This window comes from Callospermophilus lateralis, chromosome 10, assembly GCF_048772815.1.
Source record: "Callospermophilus lateralis isolate mCalLat2 chromosome 10, mCalLat2.hap1, whole genome shotgun sequence".
NCBI classification, from domain to species: Eukaryota; Metazoa; Chordata; class Mammalia; order Rodentia; family Sciuridae; genus Callospermophilus; species Callospermophilus lateralis.
The window spans coordinates 85,999,777-86,020,184 of record NC_135314.1 but is presented as its reverse complement, the minus strand read 5'-3'; the positions used below and the strand labels follow the sequence as shown (position 1 = coordinate 86,020,184).

General features: G+C 36.0%; 1 protein-coding gene across 8 annotated transcripts in view; it reads right to left on the bottom strand.

Moving 5' to 3' along the window:
* Pex5l (peroxisomal biogenesis factor 5 like) overlaps nt 1-20,408 on the bottom strand; it is a 152,312-nt gene that overhangs the window by 60,009 nt on the left and 71,895 nt on the right. For 5 of the 8 annotated variants that reach the window (XM_076867273.2, XM_076867268.2, XM_076867270.2 and 2 more), the window contains 4 exons: nt 16,469-16,580; nt 8,392-8,586; nt 7,300-7,423; nt 6,427-6,523 (listed from right to left, as the gene is read on the bottom strand). In XM_076867273.2, the coding sequence (XP_076723388.1) occupies nt 6,427-6,523; nt 7,300-7,423; nt 8,392-8,586; nt 16,469-16,580 (528 nt within the window). Of the gene's footprint in view, nt 1-6,426; nt 6,524-7,299; nt 7,427-8,391; nt 8,587-16,468; nt 16,581-20,408 lie in introns of all 8 variants that reach the window. The other 3 variants (XM_076867274.2, XM_076867275.2, XM_076867272.2) reach the window with 2 other exon arrangements.

The following is a 20,408-nucleotide window of genomic DNA, read 5'->3' as shown; positions in this document are numbered from 1 at the left end:
GGGTGAAGAAAATGAGGTGCATATGCACAAGGGAATATCATTCAGCTTTAAAAAGAGAAATCCTGTCATTTGTGACATGGATGGAACTGGTGGACATCATATTAACTGAAATAAGCAAGGTACCAAAAGACAAATGCCACATAATCTCACTCCTATGTGCAATTCAAAAAATCTGCACTCACAGAGGGAGAGAGTAGAATGGTAGTTACTAGGGGCTGGGAGGTGGGGTAGGTGAGGGGATGTTGGCTAAAGGACATAAAATTTCATTTAGAAAGGAGGAATAAGTTCAAGAAATCTCTTATACAATATGGTGGCTGGTTAATAACAATGTATTATATTCTTGAAGTCACCAAGAGAGATTTTTAAATGTTCTCCCTACAAAAAATAAATATGAGAGGTAATACATATGCTAATTGTAGTTCAATCAACCATTCCACAGTGTATCCCTATTTCAAAGCACCATGCTGTACATAAGACACACATACATTTTTCATTTGTTAGTGAAAAGATCAGTTAATAAAAAATTAAAAATTCGGTGCATTTTTATCATGTCATAAATGGCCCATGAATGCTGTTACAAGGAAAAGAAAGCACTGATATTTTTGTCCAAGGTACTGCCTTTTATTAGCAGGCACTTTGGCCAGTGAAACAGAATCTGCTTTCCTGTGAAGCCTGACCTAACAGAACTCCATTACTGTCACTGGCTCTTCCCTTCATCAATGTTTCACGACCCAGCTGGATTATGAATCACAGGACACAAAGGGCACCATCCATCAGGAAGAAGAGGCAGAATCCTCTCAGAATTCTAGGTTTCCGTTTGTATTTTCTTTTCCACTTAAAATGCAAATGCAAACAGAATCTTACTGTGCAAATGATATTTTATTTTGATAGTACAATTACTATTTAGGGAATCATTATTTTCTGCATTGTTAGAAAGGCCTTTGGTTATTTCTAAGACAAGTGTTTATCTATATTACTCCCCCCCCCCCCGCCCCGCCAAAGAATCATAAGATAAACGCTATAAACCACAGGTAAATTCTACATATAAACAGAGACAGTTTCAAACTGAGATAAGTATGAAATTGAAAATTATGAAACTTTCTCACAATTTAGCAGTATGTCCAGACAAGCTGGTTAAAAACAGAATGAAATACTGTTATACTATTTATAGGTAAATGTTTTAATCTTGGAAAACATATCTAAGTAATGCTTCCAAAGCGATGATATTGCCTAGCACCTGAATATAGGTTTGATAAACAAAACAATTGTACCCATAAGTTTGAGCTGTGCTGTTTTGATAGCACAACTTCTGTATTTCTGTGCTGTTTTGATAGCACAACTTCTGTATCTATGATCCTCAAACTTTAATGGGCATCAGAATCCTCTGGAAGGGCTTTTTTAAAATGCAGATTGATGGGCCCCTTCCTTAAGGTTTCTGATTCAGCAGGTCTGGGGTGGGGCCCAACCATGTGCATTATAAATAAGTAGCAGGTGATGCTGCCCCTGTTGGGCTGGGACCCACGTGGAGAAGCTCTTCTATAGATATTACGTGTGTGGGTAGAACTCTCCAGATCACAAACGTACTCTACTGTGACCTTTTGTTTTTTTTGCATGATTTTGAAAAATGTTCTACAGCTATAGCAACCTCCTGGAAATACTTTGGTTTTAAAAATGGCATTTTAATTGGTTTAAGCTAATTGGATCTTAGGGTATTACACTCTTCAAAGAAGAAAGCTTTTCATTCCTCCAGCTGTTGTTTGTTCTAAATGATAAGCACTAGGTAAAGGGAGAGAAGAAAGAATTTAATAACTTTTCCAAAGCAATATTGTGTTTCATTCTCCTTATTTGAAGTTATGATTGTGATCAAAATTTTGATCCGAAAATTACTGGATTTGTGGCTGTGGCTGTTCCAGGGTAACCCCCTGCCTCACCACTCTGACGGCTGTTCATGACTTCTCAGACACTTGTCTTTATATTATTGCTAGAGTTCTCTCACCAAAATGCATTTCCAAAGCTCAGTATTCTTTCAAAAGAAATTAAAAGGGAGAAAAGAGAATATGCTTCATTGTAGAAAAGGAAAATATAACAGCTAACAGAACTTGAATGACAGTATGACATTAAAAGCACTGTCTCTGGTGTCAGACTGCCTGAGGCCCAATCCTTGTTTACCGTTTACTACTAGCTGGGTGAATGACTTAATTTCTATATTCTCACCTGCAATGATTGAGTACAAACATTCATGTAAGTACAAATATATAGGACATAGTAAGTGCTTGATAAAACTTGGCTTTTGTTATTATCTTTTAAGTTAGTGCTTATCAAGTGAGATCAGCAATTATTTAAAAAAAAAATCTGTGCTTAAAGCCTTAAGTTTGGTGGTTAATGAAGAAAAATTAGATTCTTATACTGGAACAGATAATTGAAACTCTAGCTTCATGGAGATGCTTGGAATTTTTTTCTTCATTAGTCAACAGACATTTGTCATGGGAGGTACAAAGAAGAATGCTGTCTCTCATGTGTCGAGAGCAAATTTCCTTTGTAGAACGCATGGCAATACATTTCCCCTATCTCCATATGACTTTGAAATTCTATGCAGAACATCAAGGCAAATAAATGTTGATTTTAAAGCTCTAACAGTTTATTACCAGGTGTAACTAAAAAACGCTTACTAAAACTAGTTTCCAAAATGATCAAGAATAAAATTTTAATTCTGCCCTTTCTGCTATCAGGATCTGCTTCTGTTATGCTTAATAAGTGTTGTTTTCCTTTTCCCTATCATTCCCTTGGTTTCTTCCCCCCTCCCGCACCCCACCCCTCATAACAAATCTTTGCTGAGAAATTACTATGTATAGATTTCCTATTGGGCTGAAAATGATCCTTCAGATTTATCTCCTTTTTTTTTCCTCAACTTCTTTTCTTTATTCTTTCCTTCCATCTTTGCTTCTTCCTTCTATTCAATAGCTTGTTGTGTGTGTGTGGCCCAGAGGGGAAATGAGATCTTGATGTGATAAGTGTATTGTCTTCCAACAAGCAAAACTATTAATATTTGTGGTGTATCTAATTGTTTCTATTAGGTCTAATACTTCTTATAATCTAATTCATCTTTCTGATGTTTTCACTTGCTTATGGCTTTATGGAGAGTAGGCATACAGTCACTCTGTTGAATTAAAATGGAATGAAATGGAAGCCCTTAGCATTTCTTTTGAAGTAAGGCATTGAGAATGAATTTAGGAGAGGGAGGCACCGAATCAAATCAGATGACAATCATAATTTGTCTTTCAAAGTTTCTGGAAAACAGTGATAAATATTCTTTCAAATTACTTAGCTCATATTAACTCTATAAAAGTAAGTAATAACCAGGGTTTGCAATAAGAAGGGAAATAGATGGCCACATTCTGACCAAATCTGAGGTTTGCAAGAGCCTGTCTTGAAATATCCAAACTGTAAAGGGAAGTCTTGAACTATCATTCTTCAGCAGTGGCTGAAGTCTTTCTCTTTTGCCTCACCAATCACCATCTTGACACATTTCTAGAGAAAGGTAATTTTACATCATTACTTTCTGTGTTTTCTTCTTTTATTCAAATGTTCTCCTAATTTTTCAGATTGCATGATTTCTTTAAACAATGAACTTCAGGGAATATTGATTACACAATTTGCATGAGTATCAAGAAACTTTTTTCTTAAGTATATAGAGATTAAATAATTTATTGTAATCTCCTTCCACTCTGATTAGTGTATTCAAAACATTATTTGAAAGAGACTACACTATGCTTTCCCCTTTTCCCATCTTGAAAAGAAAATGAGAAAACATGAGAATTCTTCACTTTGTGAGCTTCCATATTCTTTGTGATTCTGAAATGTGACAGAGTTTGTAAACAGTTCCTCACCTGTCAAGCTGCTTAGGGTAATGTATGTTGGTTCAAGGGAAGAGAAAACATTTCTTGCCTTTCCTGTGAGCCATCTGAATGAGAAGGCAGCAGTAACAAGGGCTGAGATGGCTTATTTGAATGGGATGACTCTATGCCCCTATTTCCTCTTTTTGTAAGTACTAAGCCCTGATTTCCTCTTTTTTAAGTACTAAAGCCCACCAGTCATACATTTTATAAAACCAGTTCCAATGAAGACCTATCAGCCATGGCCAAGATGTCCAAGAGTTGTCCTTAAATTGTTAGCTAATGCAGTCTGTCAACCCAGAACCAAGGGGTGATACTCAGGCAGGATCATCTAACAATCTCCTTCCCATCTCAATGAAATGCTGGGACATAAATTGTTGCTCTCCTCTTGAGAGGACTCACTTATTTTTATTACAAGTAGATAAACCACTCAATTCTCTTGCTACCCCATTTGAATGACTTGGTGTTTTAGATGTAGCATTAGATCTTGAACTGTGAAGTTTTTCTTATCATGATAGGTTCAATTCAAGAGAGGATTATGCATTTTCTTAGTTTGAGCCAATCTTGATAAGTAAATATGCAATGTATAAAAAAGGGGGGGATTCTTTACAAATAATTATCTGTCTAAAAGTATTCACTAAGCTTTACCTAGACACAGAAGTCTCATTGTACAATCCAAAACTGTATTTTGGAAGACAATATAAGGAGTCTCATACCAATTTTCCAAAGCACACTGTGTTCGCTTAAAGTAAGGCATGCTGGTGGGTAAGTGGAAGGGCTGTGTGGTGGGATGGAAGCAGACAGCCAGCAGGAGAGTAGCAGTCATTGGGATAATAGGATAAAGGCATTGTGGGTTTCTATGGTAACCAGGGACCCCAGCTGTTCTCCTGCCCCAGCTCTCTGTAGAACAGCCCACCTGTGCCGAGTTTCACCCAGCTTTTGAAACAAATCTTTTATTGCCACATTAAATTATACCAAGGATTCCAGTTCATGAAATAGGACCAATTACTTTAGCTGAGTCTAAATCTCTAGTGCACTTATCAAGAAATGTTTTTCTAATAAGTGCTGTAATTTTTCTTTTTAAAAGATACATTTGGAATGAATACAAAGAAAGAAAATATACTTTCATGCTACATTTAAAATTTATTAAGGTTGGCAGGGTGATTTGTTCAGGAAGTTAGTTGACTTGTTTTCCAGCTGAGTTCTGGGAATGGTCATGTCCTCTGTTGAGGAGGGTGAGGTGTTTGTAGCGGGTGCTACTGGTGGCTTAGCAAGGTTTCCAGTGGCCTTCCATTTCCTCCCTATGTCCTTGTTCTCTCTGCCACTTAGAAGTTGTGGGTACATAGATATGTTTCTGGATTCACTGTGTTCTAGTTTCCCCATCTGTACAAGTAGAGGGGGGAGATAACTGAACTTACCTCATTCAACCTTTTGTCAGGATGGTCAAATGATCTATATTAGAAGCTCTAATAACTGTGCTCAATAATATTTGCTCTTTTCACAGTTATTCCTTTATTTCACCTCAGATCTTTTATTTCCCTTCTAATCTCAACATTTCTTCTAATTTAACTTTAGAAAATGTCTCCTGCTCATTTCTGTCCACTTGTTTACCTTAAACATGTTGTCTCACCCCAGCTAGACGGTAGAATGTATGAATGTGAATGGGCACACACTTCTTAAGAGATCTGTATAGTTTCAGGTCAAGACTGCAGCCTTGAAAAACATTCCAGGGGGGCGAAAAGGCTGAGACTAATTTGGGCCCTCTTAGAATCATAGGACAGAGGGTCTTAACCACAGGGATGATAGTTACAGACATGTGTGTTACACTGGAGTTAGGGATCAAGCAGTGGACAAAACAGATCTGGCTTAAATTCCACTCCTACCAGTAATTATGCCCCAGGAAAATGTATTTGACTAAAGAATATCTTTAAATATCTTTAAAGTGCAGCCAGTAGTAATTTACAGGATTATTTGAGTATTAGATATAACACCTGAAAAGTACATAGTAAGTCCTTAATACTCAGTGGGCATTCACAATGGGAGCTCTTACTAATATCATCATTGTTACTAATAACTGAAATGATATATTATTTGGCATGAAATTTATCTTAATGTGACAGGCAAGTTTCTGATGTATAGTAAGTGCCTTATTCCACAGGGCATAGATGTGAATGAATACTCAAGATACAATTTCCTCTTTTTTGGATCCTATTACATAAATAGTGATAATCCTGGAGTAGAACAAACTTTGGACTGAAAAATAATGGAATAGTCAAAAAGTGCTAAGTACCCAGTGAATTCATTAACACACTTTCCAGCCAAACATACATGTATATACACACACACACACGCACGCACACACAAACACACAGTTATTCTAAGCATTGAGTCAGCTACTGGGTGAGAAAACACATGAAGTGCAAAGTTCAGAAAAATACTTCAAAATTTTTGTGCAAAATTTAATTGAAATATTTACCACATATATTTTCTACTAGAGCAAATGGGTTTCCTGAAGAAGAATTGGTTTTGTTACCTGTGCCGGAGCCACTAGTTCCAACTCTGAAGCTGACTCGGAGTTGAGGGCACTCTTCCCACTACTCAGTTCTGGTTGAGATCTGTGCTCTGAAGACCTGTGATGGATACATTAAGGAAATTAATGTACATCAAGAAACAAATTCAGCTAGAAATCTAGCCAAGACCCTTACTTAATGTGGATCCTTGAAAGCCATGCAAAGCTCTCATTAGAATTCTGATGAGAAAGGGAATTTTTATAAATTTCTATTATAGTGACCACTTTTACAGTTAATGAGTCTATAATTGCTAGGTGTTACTGTTTTTTATTAATTTAGAGTTAGATTGACTTATGGGCAGAAAAAATAATAAATGCAATGCCATTTTTGTTAGAGAAAACTCCACTTCATGAAAAAACATTGTGTTTATTTTTTTTTTGGGGGGGGGAGGGACACAGGTCACTAAATATCTTTATGTAGAATTTAAGATGTCCTAATAAGTGGTCAGGTAAAAGGTAGCAGGAAGCTGAAACAGGTGCTGCCCTTTAGCAAGCTTCAAAAACATGGTAAAACCCAGGAAGGCAGATGTCCTTATGGATATTCTTAATTATTGCATTACCTTAGAGTGGATGATAGAGAAAGCCAGAAAAGTTTACCTGAATAACCCGAAAAATTTAACTACGATTTATGTGATATATTAAATATGCTAACACATGCTCACACATACATAAATCTCTCTTTTGATTAATGACTCAGTAACACATTCAGAAAATCATTCACAAATATTGAATTCTGAACCTTCTCAAATTCTTATTGACTGAATTGACTTAATTTTGGACAATTCAGATGAAAATTTAGCGTTAGTGGTAGTTAAGTTTCTGGTATTAAAGTCTTACCATAAGAGCTCTTTCGATCCCGTTCTGGATGAACATGATTTTCTCTCTGCCATTGGATGCCCCTTGCTATTTCGCTCTCCATGAAACTTAACATCATCCCATTTTTCCAGTTGGGTTTGAATGTCTACTAAGAAGAAAGGAAGAGGGTAAGGGAGCCCAGGAAAGAGTATGAGGTACAGAGAGAAGAGACATTAATTAAAATTGAGAAGTCTTATCTAAGTGAATTTTACTCAGTTTGTCTTCTCAAGATCCAAGACCAATCTTTTCAATGAAGCATAAAATTAATTAAAACATGTGCAGCTAAATAAAAGTGATACCTCTTAAGGTAAACTGGATTGTTTTTACAACTGAAGCAGTCAAGCTGTTTTACTCGGAATTATTATATCAAGGGCTATGTGTATTTTTCAATTCTGAGCATGAGTCCATGAGATCTGGTATGGGATGTGCATATGGAGTCCTGTCTGCCAGCCTCCAGTTAAAGAGATGGCTTTAGGACACTTCCAACATGTTTCTAGAAAGAAGTTTTGCTTAAGGAGGTGAACTTTGATGTTAAATCTTAAAACCTGGTTTCTCACTTATTTCAGAATGGTGATGATTAAATGAGACAATATATGTAAAATAAAGAATGGGTCCCTGGACATTGTCAGCCAACAATAAATGGTAGCTATTATTATTGTCTTAGATATAGACTCAAAGCTGTTACGCGCCACTGTTTTGTCTGGCTGCCCCTGGGCCTAATGTTAGAGTTGTTTACTTATGTCTCTTTCTTGTTCTAGACTGAGAGCTCCTAGAGAGCAAGTTACTTTTATTTGTAACTCTCCTTCCTAGCATGGTGCTTGGCATCTCTCAAGAACTCAGTACATGCTGGTTGAATGTGTAAATGAGAGAGTCAACACCAATTATGCAAAAGTCGAGCTCCCAGCAGCATTCAGTTCAAGCACAAAAGCAGCTCTGTCCTGCTCAGTTTCCTGCCTGGACTTCATCTTTTCTACTTCTTTGTTCACTGTTTTAAAATCATCTGCAGAACTTTGCTATTGTATCAACTCCAGCAAGGCAAAGCTAAACAGCAGCCACCACACACTGTTGCCCTACCTAAATCTAAGGATGAAGTTTCGGACCCTCTGAGAGGCTGGCCTCTCTGCTCAGCATCTGCGCTGATGAGGTCAGATCCATCGGCCTTTTTCTTGAGGGATGAAGTTTTTGATGAGGACTCCGATTTCTTGGCTTTGGTTTGGGTTTGAGACACTGGTTCACTCAGGTCCAGGAGATCCAAGCCTGTGGTCAACACTATCAGAAATAGAAGAGGTTAAGATAAATTCATTTACTGTACTGTACTTTTTAAAAATAGGTTTCAGTTGGGTACAGAGAGATCTTGTGTTCATAAGATAGGTTAGAATCACCAAATAACCTTGGCTCACCATTGATTTATAAAGACAATTTGTTAGATGGGAAGTTCACCTCATGTTCCCCTAGATTTGGCACAGCAGAAGCCAGTGAGTTAGGACTTAGACCAGCTTGAGCAGCAATGAATGAAACTAAGATGAGAAAATTGAATCTGAGTTCAGGTACAATTTACTTGTTTTGCTTCTTCTTTAGCAAAAGTTTATTTTCGAATGAGGTATTTCCAGAGAATAATCTATCATGTTCAGAAATTTAGTGAAGTTTCTGAATGTCTTCATGTTTTAATTTTAAACAGCAAAGTATATGGGGGATAAAAATGCTGTTAATCATCCTTTATTTAATTAAGCAGTTCAATCAGAAAATGGCATGCTGTTTGGGCTCACACTGGAGAGGTGTTTTGTAATCCATAGCTGATGAATAGGTACACATGTTAATGCTTTTGCTATTTAATATGCAAATTTAAATTTCAATGTAACCAGCTATAAAACTGTTACACTTTTATTTCCTAGCAGGTTGATTACATTGTATTTAATACTCTAATGAAGGCAGAAACAATTATTTGTTCCAGTGCAAACTAGGCAAATGAGAATTTAAAAGGCAAGCTTTGTTAACCCTCTCTTCTCCTTTATAGCGCAATGAAGTAGTATTGGACTAACTCATTGTGAGAAATAGGAAAGTCCAGTTAGAGAAGGTCCCTCCAGCCTCCCTCTCCACCACCCCCTGATATTTCACTGCCTCAGCACCAGAGCACACCTGGTGCCTTCCTGGCCTAAGATCTCTTCATCCAGGTAGTTTTGGAAGCCACTGAAGGACAGAGAAACCCCTGACATTAAACCTCCCTGGCCTAGTCTACAGTGATGGCACCATGCCTCTTTTTAAGTAACCCAGCTAGCTTTTCCTCTTAGTGGAGAACAGATTTTTGTTGAAGTCTCAAAACCCTTCCACCTGTTCTGCCCTCCTGCCACTCAAAGAAGCTTCAGGGTTCCACTGAACTCTCAGGATTTCTTTAGTACTCCATCACTTTCAAGAGCTAACCATCTTTACAAAATCCTTAGAATAGAGTCACTATTCACTCTTGGTAATCTTGTTTTTTTTTTTTTTTTTTTTTAATTTCAATTCCAAATCATAGAGGTTAGCTATTGTTGGTGAAGTCCAGAGATCTGACTTCTGACTATACCACTGCTGAGTAGAGGGACTTGGGGTAAGTTTCTTGATCGGTTTGAATCTCAGTTTCCTCATCTGAAAAATTGGGGAATTAATAGTCTTTTAGGTATGAGATGAGGATTAAACGATGTCATTTGTGTAAAGTACCAGAATTATGATAGGTACTCAGTAAATGTTATTTGTAGACTGGGGGTAAGTATGAAGCTCAGTGGTAGACCACTTGCCTAAAATGCACAAAGCCTTGGGTTTGATCCTCAGCACTGCAAAAATTAAAAAATAAGATAAAATGATATTTCTATTGTTGGGAGGTAAATTTGGGATTTTTTTTTCCTCCCGTTTTCCCCATTCCTTTCTATTTCAGGGCAGAATCAGATCCATACACTGATAGAGGAAACACTATTGGGAATAAAATTGAGGATGAGGCAAAGATATTGGTTCAACAGAGGATTCTACGAAATAAATTTATCATAAAATGGCCTGAAACTGTCAGCTTATCTGAACCGAGTCTTCCTGAGAAGATGGGAGCCACTTTCCAACACTGACATGCTCTGAGATATGGGGAGTGTTTTGTGGTTTAAAAATCTTTGAATGTGGAGGGAAAGAAGTATTTTTTTAGAATTATATTGCTTAGCTTTATGTTGAAAATGTAAGTATGGCAGGCAGCCAGGATAAGTCAGGATACCACATAGTTCACACCAAATGATTGGTTAAATAGAAGTTTCTAGACCACTGTTAGTTTGGCAAGAACTTTAGGCTCAATGTGACTTTCTTATAATAGAAGGAAGGAAGCCGATGACAGTCTCTGAAATGTCATATATATCTTTTATTAATTCTACCATCAACTAAGAATTCGTCACTCCTAGACTTCTTTTAGAAGCAAATTATATAGGAATCATTTACTTGTACATCAGAAGTCCATTTGTTGCAAAATAATAACCAGTGAGCACTAATTTAATTCTATCCCTGCTTCTCACCATATGGAATAAACGAATTACTCAAAGAGTGAATTGCTAATTCAAACTAGGCTCAGTAACGGTTTTTTTCCTCTGCAAAGTGTCCTGGGTACTTCCTGAATTTGTTCTGAGCTCTAGGTCCCTTTTTTCTTTCTCTGCAAAGGTGAAACCAATGCTCAGCTCCCACAAAGACCTTATTTGTTTCCCAGTTGATGAAAGAGATGACTTGGAGGTCACATGGCAAGCTTTGAAGCTGAGAAAGTCTCTAAGAACCACAATTTTGAAAACACAATATGGGGGCAGTCTTCCACTATCTGGAGGAAAAAAATGGCAGTTTGGTAGGTGTGTTAGCTATTGTTGGTGAAGTCCAGAGATCGGACTAACCTTCATGTGTGTCTCTTTTAGTTAATGATTAGAAATAAGGGTCTTATGGGTCCACATGTGCTTCAAAGACGATATGCCTAGGCATTGAAGGGGGTATATGCTTTGCTGATACCTTAAAATCAATAAAAAAAAAAATTATACACATGAAGGTTTGGGTTCCAGTACTCCTGTGCTTAAAATGAGGTCATGAAGGATAACTTTCTTCTGTCATGGATGTGAAAATGTATGTATGTGTGGGCACACATGCATGTGTATATCTGTATGCAGAGCCAATAAAATATCTTCTAGGTATAATCTTCTAGGTATAATATCTTCTTGCCTATAATCTTATTTTCACATATACATATTTTTCTACATGGAACATAGGTCAGTCACCACTCGGTTCATAAGCTGTAGGCACCCTTTGTCCAAAGGAATTCATTCCTACTGGGGGAATCCCCAACTCAGTAAGTTCTGAACAGCTCTATCTTGTCCTGGTCATCCTTTTGTGCTTTGTCCTGTCTTTACCACTTAAGGTCAGCTAACCCAGTTTGGTGTCCTGAAATTAAGCAGCCCTTATACATAAAATAAAGCAGCTCAGGACAGTAGTTAGGACTGCCTGGGTTCAAATCTTAACCTTGCCATACATTAGCTGTGTGACTGGGCAAGCTACTCAATCCCTCTGAACCTTAGTTTCTGCTTGCCTAAAATAAGAATGAAACTCGACTTCATAAAGCATTAAATGAAGCACTTTAAATCTCTTAGAATTATGTTAGAAGCATAGTGATAATTATAATTCAAATATATGTTACAGTATAATCGCATGAGTTCTTGTAAGAGGGAGTCCGAAGGGTCAGAATCAAGAAAGGGAGGTGTGAGAGTTCACTGAGGTGCAGCTGGTTTTGAAAATGGAAGTTTCACAGATGGTTTTGAAGATGCTACACTGCTGGTTTTGAAGACAGAAGGAGAGAGAAGCTAAAAATTTTCAGGTGACTTCTAGAAATTGGAAAAGGCAAGGAATCAAATTCTCTCCTAGACTCTCCTGAAAAGAATGTAGCCTGGATGACATCTTGATTGGAGGACTTCTGACTTTCAGAACTTTAAGATAATAAAATTATTTAGGCCATTAAATTTGTGGTTGCAGGAAACTAATACATCTGGTATGTCAATGCTCATGCCAGGACTCAAATATAGGTCTGTCACATTAAACCTGTGTTCTTCACCACTCATCTCTAGACTGCCTCTGAACTTGAAGGTAGGGTGCAGACTCTATTATTTATGTATTTATTATCTCCTAATTATTTGGCAGCTTGCATATCTGAGGTATGATTCACATAATTGGCAATCTCAGAAACTTTTTTAAAAAATTCTTCTTCTTTTTAGTGGACAGAATGCCTATATTTTATTTTTATGTGGTGCTGAGGATGGAACTCAGTGCCTCACACATGCTAAGCAAGCACTCTGCCACTGAGCTACAGCCCCAGCCCCAGAAACTTTTTTTTTGAATAAACTAATTCCAATGGATAAAATTTCCTGAAGATGGAAGATAATACATTACTAAAGTATGTGTTTCTGACTCTCTCAAAAATTGAAGTTCACAGCCTACTGAATTGGAAGACTCCCACAGGGCACTGCAAATGCATGTGAATACTAACTTCTGCTTAGAACAGAGTGGAATAACACGTGCTCTGAAGCCCTGTTTTGATACCTTGGTGTTAAGCACAATGCTATTAATACCACTACAGTGTAATGAGGCACAACTTCAATGGTTGGCAATCCTAGAAACTTTCAAATAGATATGTCAAATAGATAAAATATATTTGACAGGGCTGGGATTGTGGCTCAGCGGTAGAGCACTTGCCTAGTATGTGTGAGGCCCTGGCTTTGATCTTCAGCACCACATAAAAATAAATAAATAAAATAAAGATATTGTGTCCAACTACAGCTAAAAAATAAATATTAAAAAATATATATTTGACTTATTGAATAAACGTTTCCTTTTTATTGGTATGTCATTAAAATGTTTCCCCACATTTCTAAACTCTCTCAAGAGCCATGACAGTCATTGGTTCATGACCACTTGAGCTTCATAAAAATGCATTTTCTATATATTACACTAATTTTTCAGTTAAGATGTTTTATTAGGTGGCTGTGGCAAGATTGTGAATGTTTTTAAGGGTAGTTCTTTCCTTTAATATAAATAAAGGTCCCAAATGTAGGTATGAAAACCCCAAAATGAAGGAGTGAGATTAATTTTTTTTTTAACTGTGGAAAATGTTGCCTCTAAAGTAACTATTCACCTACTGGTTCAAGTTTATGGTAAAATAGTTTAGATTATGTAACTCGATAAATGCAAACCAAGGACTCTTGTTTTTCTTGATCTTTAGCAAAGAGGCTTTCTGTGCTTTAACATATATCAGATTTATTGAGAGATTATAGCAATGAGTTATTGTTGCAAATTTTGTAGTATTATTTATGCTATAATATAATCACTCTCAAAATATCTATTGCCTAGCTATTTTCAGAGCAGTTGATACATGAATCTTTATATAAGATGTATTTACCTGCCATCTAAAAATCAAGGTTGTAACAATTATTTTAACTTACTTATGATCTAGGAATACAGTTTTAGAGGGCCAAAAAATTAGCTGTCTACCTGAATTACAGATGAATTAAAGGGAACTTAGAATATAAATTGAGGAAAAATGGAAAGCATCCTTATTTTGTCAACTTTAAGTTGACATCATTGGATGACAAAAATTAATCCTAATGTAGAAGCAATCATAAAGTAAAAAAAGATAATTCAAGCACCTAAAAATTATAATAAAAATTTCTATGAGTCAAAAAAATGTTCTTTCAGTGCCTGTAGAGATAAAAACAAATTTGATCATCTGATCTTTGAAAAAATATTTCCTATATTGTTTACTTTGTATTGATTTATATAAGAACTATACTCTTTAGGGATTTAAAAATTACAATGTTTCTGCACTGAGATATACTTTTAAAATTAAAGACATTCTATTCAATATGAGTCTTTTTTCAGATAAAAATCTGTGTGAATCAGACATACTCAACATCTAGGCTGAAAAAGAAAAAAAAAACATAAAAAAACCAAAAACCCCTAAATAGCCTGCAGTCCCAGAACACCATTTTTCAGATTCCCACTTTGAAGAATTTTATGGATTGAATAATGTGCCCCCTCCATTCTGATGCTGGAGTCCTAACACCTTGGAGTGTAACCTCATATGGAATAAGAATATTGGAAATGTAATTAAAGATGAGGTCATATTGAAAGTGTTGCAACTTCAAAATGATTAGTGTCCTTTTAAAAAAGGTATACCTGGACATAAAGTAGGACATGCAGATAGGGAGACACACATGCAGACAAACACCATGTGAAAGTTGAAGCTATGCTGTCACAAACCATGGACTACCAGAAAGAAATGAGAAGAGAGACCTGGTACAGGTCCTTCCTGATAACCCTTATGAGCATGGCCCTGCTGACACCATGATGTTGGGCTTCTAGCCCCCAGAACTGTGTGATAATTAGATTCTGTTGTTAACCTACTCAGATTGTGGTACTTTGTCACAGTAGTTCTAGGAAGCTGGTATAGAGGCCAATGCTGTATATATTGTTATTGCAAGAAATTAGACCTTCTTTTGATGTTTTCCCTCTAATATTTTGTATGTTTCTCTTTTATGTTAGAAAATCAAAGTGAAAAGTTAGCTTTTGATTCATATCTTAAATTGCCGTGTGTGTGTGTGTGGGGGGGGCGTCCTTCCTAAGTGATTTTGTTTTCTCATCCTTGAGAATTAGAAAGTGAAGAGCAACTTCTTAGTGGATCCAGTTCTCATGGATCTGCCTGCAGTTAGATACAAAACTTTCTGGAATAGTTTTGCAGTTTTGGGAGGCTGAGTTCCAGTTTTATAAATCAGGAAGCTGAATCTGATTTGATAGAATAAGAACTTAATTTCCTGTCTAGAATATACCAAGTATCATTTTCTTGATTACTCAAATTGATAGTTGAATTTAGAAAATGATTGCTTTCATGTGATATTACAAAAAATAATGCAATTGGAAAGGGAAGTGTCAGGAATACTGTTTTCACCTGATATCTAACAGGAATAGTCGTATCAGATCACAGTATTAATGACTTTCATATGTTGCTTTGCTTAATCTTCTCAGGTCACTTATGAGATACGGATCTTACAATTGTTAGAGAAGGAAACTGAGACAGCTATTTCTAGAGAGATGAGGAAACTTATTAGCTTGCCCACAGTTACAGAGCTGGTGTTAAAACTCATGGAGTTTTAGGCTGTATTCCCACATAAGGCACTTGTAACATTAGTTCCTCTTATTGTTGTAATTTTTAGCATTTTGGTAGAATCTCAAATTCCTTCTTCTCCGATTTCCTTCATTTTGAAATATAATCAAAATGCATATGCCACCAGCAGAGACTGTGATGGCACAATGAAAGAAATTAAACAAGAGAGCATGTGATTATTGTCTTTCTCCTTTAAATTTTGTACTACACAGTCAACATAATCTTTGATTCTAAACATTATTTTTTTTCATCCTTCTTTGAATGACATACCTTTGACTGTGTATTTTGACCAGATGAAGTCAGTGCAAAAATCTGCCTCTGCTAAAGAAGTGTCATTCATTCCAGGGGCTGCCTTCATTCTTTGGGTTGAGACTTTGAAGTGCCTCTTCCTACATGTGCCAGGCACCGAGCAGATGATAGTTTACTTGTTGAGTATATTTAATTCCAGAAGCATGTTCAGACAGATGGGAACATTCAAATAATTTGTAAAAGGGAAAAAGGAACACATTTGCCAGAAAATGAAACTGACTTTCTACTGTCCTCTGGTTGTAGGACATTTTAATTGTCATTTGAAGTCACTTGGAAATATTACTCCATTTTTATTTTACTGCAATATTTCCAGAGATAATTGGGCCATCAACCAGAACTTACTTTGAGACAGATGCTTTTGTTTGAATGAGATGCAACTTGAAATGCAAAGATGTAAATGTAAAATGACACATAGAAAAATTAATTTCTAACAGTGGTACACTTATAGTCAGCAAAATTATTTGGGTGATATGCATTGTAGTTTCTTATATAATAAAAAGCGATTTACTAGTTGTGCTGAGTAGTACATGTTCTAAAGTTTCATTTGGTTGCAAACATCATTCCTGACTTAAAATGCCTAGAAGGAAAAAATGTGCATTTCACTATAGTTAAAACAAACTCTAACTGAGGCACAGTTAAAAGTGAAAAATTTACCAGCTGTATTGGACGTTACTGGCCTTGCAATTGCCTCCGATTTGGTTTCACAGAGAAAGTCATCGATGGAGGGGCTCAGAAGGGGTCTGCTTTCTTGTTGCTCATTCACCAGCTGAGAACAAATGAACACAGGTGTCAAAGGGCTTTGTTAAACTGCAGAATCAGATGAATTAAAATGCAGCCTTGCAACAAAATGGGAATAGCAAACCTATCAAAAAATAAAAACATACATAAATAAATAATGGGGTGGGAGCAAGAAAGAAAAAAATACTAAAGGGTGGGAATGAGTCTTTTAGCATTATCAATGTATTTCTGATGCAGCCAAGTTTGATATTTAAAGCTTTAGCCTGTATTTCTCTCCCTCCTGCAGTAGTTTTAGAATTATCCTCTAATTTTAATATGTGGAAAATGACACTTATTGAATTACAGAGCCAATTCTCTTCCTCGCTTGGACAGAATGCTCCTACTGAGATCTGAAGTGGCGGCTGCAGACTCTGAGGTGACAAGCTCTGGTAAGGGCTGGTTAGTTGGTGTCTGTGTGGTACAAACTCATGGATCAATGTGTATGGATGAACATTCTCCTTTCCTCCCTCTTTAAAAAAGGTTCAGTCACCTAAAACACACCCTGAACATTTCCTTGGAATACTTTTGTAGTATGAAACAAATGCTATTTGAAGAGATAGAAAATAGTACATTAACCATATAGATATATAGTTTATGTTTGTGAAAATCTATTTGTAAAATAGATCCCTGTAAATCCAATCATATTTTTTTTCCATTAGCTTATTCTATAACTTCTGCAATCTTTCAGGTAGATTTTTAGTGGGTACTTAGTTATCAGTGTCAGCCCACTATTTACTTTCAGTTATTCTGCACCTCTTTGAATTTAGACTTTCTCTGGTTAAGGGGGAAATATGTTATGATACATAATCCATTAATTTCTAAATTAACTGGCTTCATTTTTCAGGAGTGGCAGAGATATTTAATTTTCTATTTGTCATGTGGAAAAGATGTGCATCAACGTCTCTAGAATTCACTTGTATTTCAAGAGACATAATAAGAAACCAAGTGCTTTGGAATTACCAAATCAAAATATTTTGGGATTCTACTCACTTCACTTCATTGTCTCTTTGGCATAGTCAGTGGTATTCTAGTTTAGAGCTGTTGAAAGATGCAAGGGATCTCAATATTAACACATATGGAGAGAAAAGTTACAATTCTCTTATTTCTAAAAGAGCAATATTGAGGTATTTTGTGGTCATTCAGACCACAAATCTTTCGTACTTTAACATATTTCATGCTATTATTTAAATATAGGTAAATATCAGATCTCCATTAGAGCTCAAAATTTTGATAGAGAGTGGGAAATCTGTTTTTCGTAATATTAATTTGTGAATGTTATTGAGAGATAAGCATTGAGAATGCCCTTGTCCTTTTAGTTTTCAGGTTACAGTGACAGATATTTCTTCAATTTTTGTTTAAGTGTCTAGAATCTCACAAATTTTACTAGGAACGAAATTTTCCAAGATCTGCTTGGGTTTTAAATTTATTATTATTATTATTATTTTTGGATGTGCCTTTAAAATGGGAGTAAAACTCTGAATCTTTGCAGTTTGCTTTCTGAATTTGAATGATCTTGGGTACCACCCATCTTCTTCATATTGAAATATTTTTAAATGTTGAGGGGTTATGAGACTCCCATGCTTATGAGATAAAATATACTTGGGTTTTTGTAAATACCACAGTATATTTGAATTTAGGAGTTATTATAATATTTTTCTGGCATAAAACTAAATTTTATTATTGGTAAGTATAGTTGAAAGCAGTGGTATAGAATATAACATACTAGAAAATGAAGAGATGAATAAATTTCAGTGATTCTGTGAATTCTTGTGATTGGTGATTAGTGTCCCAGAATCTGTCTCTCATTTTTAGGTAGTAAACTGTAGGTATGTATTAGTTCCCAAGGGAACCACACATTAATGCATACATCCTGGTAAAATTTACTCTTTAAACCATATGTGCTTAGTGCAACAAACCCTTCTAGTGTGGTACCACTACAGTGATATGGTCCTGATTTGCAATGTCAAATGGGATCTGAATTCTGCTGTGTCATAATCATTCATGGAAGAAAAACACCACCATCAAATATGGCACCACACTACTCATGCAATTTATTTTAATAGGCTTGCACTTAATGGAACAGTGCATTCTGATTACTGGCCTCTGGTACTAGGTCTTACTGACCCAGTGGCTAAAGTGAATAAGGAACAAAGAATACATTGTTGACTCAGTCAACACAGCTGTGACTTGAAAAGGTAAGAAAAAGTATGATATCATAACTATCTCTTTGATAACCATTGTTTCTCTGATGAAAAGTATAATTTCATTAACAGATAACTAATAATAACTGTGTCCTTTTAGTCATGATTTTGAAAATACAGGTTGAGTATCTCTTCTTTGAAATCAGAAGTGTTTCATATTTCTGATTTTTTGGAATATTTGCATATATAGGTTGTGTGTATGTGTTTATATATATTATATATGTATATATGCATATAAAAACATATATACACATATATACACAATATATATATAATGAGATGTCTTAGGGATGAGACTCAAGTCTAAATACAAAATGCATTTATGTTTCACATATACCTCATGTGCATAGGCTGAAGATAATTTTGTACAGTGCCTCTGTTTTGATTGTAACTGGTCATGAGGTTAAATATGAAATTTTCCATTTGTGACATCATGTTGATTCTCAAAAAGTTTTGGATTTTGGCATTTCAGATTTCAGATTTTTGGGTTAAGGATACTCAACCTATATCAATTTTAATGTAGATAAATATAAATGACATTACATCAAAGTTTCCCTTGTACTTTTTGTTTACAAAAAAAAAGGACAAAGAATTTATCCCTAAATCACAACTCTGTGCATATTTATAAGGAATAGGTGTGGGTGTGAATTACTTGTAGTTTTAGAAAATCAGGGTGTTTGGTTTCTGTAGATACTTTTAGTTCCAAATGCTGAAAAACTATATTCTGATAGAATTCTAGAAAGTGAGACTTTTGTCCACATACACATCCAAATGGAAAAACAAGGAAAGGGCGCAAATCAGTGAGAGGGCTATCCTTTTATACGAGTCTGCTTTTTCAAAGGAAATAGGAATTAAAAAGAGTCTCTCATTCAAATTTCAGACATATTTTCTGGAGAAAACACCTCTAGCTCTCCCAGACTTACTCAGCATAGGAAGAAAGAACTACCAGAAGGGAGGTTGTTTAGAAAGACCCCAGAGAGACTCTCTAGTTTTCTAGATCTCTGCCTTGAGGCCAGGTGTCTCTTCCATACCTGCTGACCATACTGCACAACTGGACTGTTGGGAGCATATAATGATCCACCTCCCACCACTGTAGCGCTCCTATGGCTCTACTCCACCAATATAAACCAAAGAGAAAGAACAAACTACTTTCTGAGTCAGTTCCAAGCTGGAGCACAGTTTAGCTGTTGGGAAATGCTCTGTTTGGAGTGTGAGATGACCTTGGCGCTCCCAGGTGAAGACGATGAGAGGCGCCATGATGGAGAGCATGGAAAGGTAATTGAAACTGAATAGAAAGAGTTTTGGTTTTGATGAAGATGTGGAAGATGAAACAAGAGATATTGCAAAGATAAAGAGATCTTTTAAGGACAGAGGTCAGAGATAACTAGATCTTATTTTTATTTACATCCTTCTCATCTTCAATATAATGTCTGCATGCAATAGGGGTTCAATAAATGGCTGCCAAATGAGGTAGCGACTTGGCACAAGTTGAAAATATAAAATATCCATCTCAAACAGTTCAATTAAATTGTGTCTTCAACTGCATGGATTTAAGACTATTTTAGCTGTAGGAAATCCTATTTTATTTTGATTTGTACAGATATTGTACAAATTTT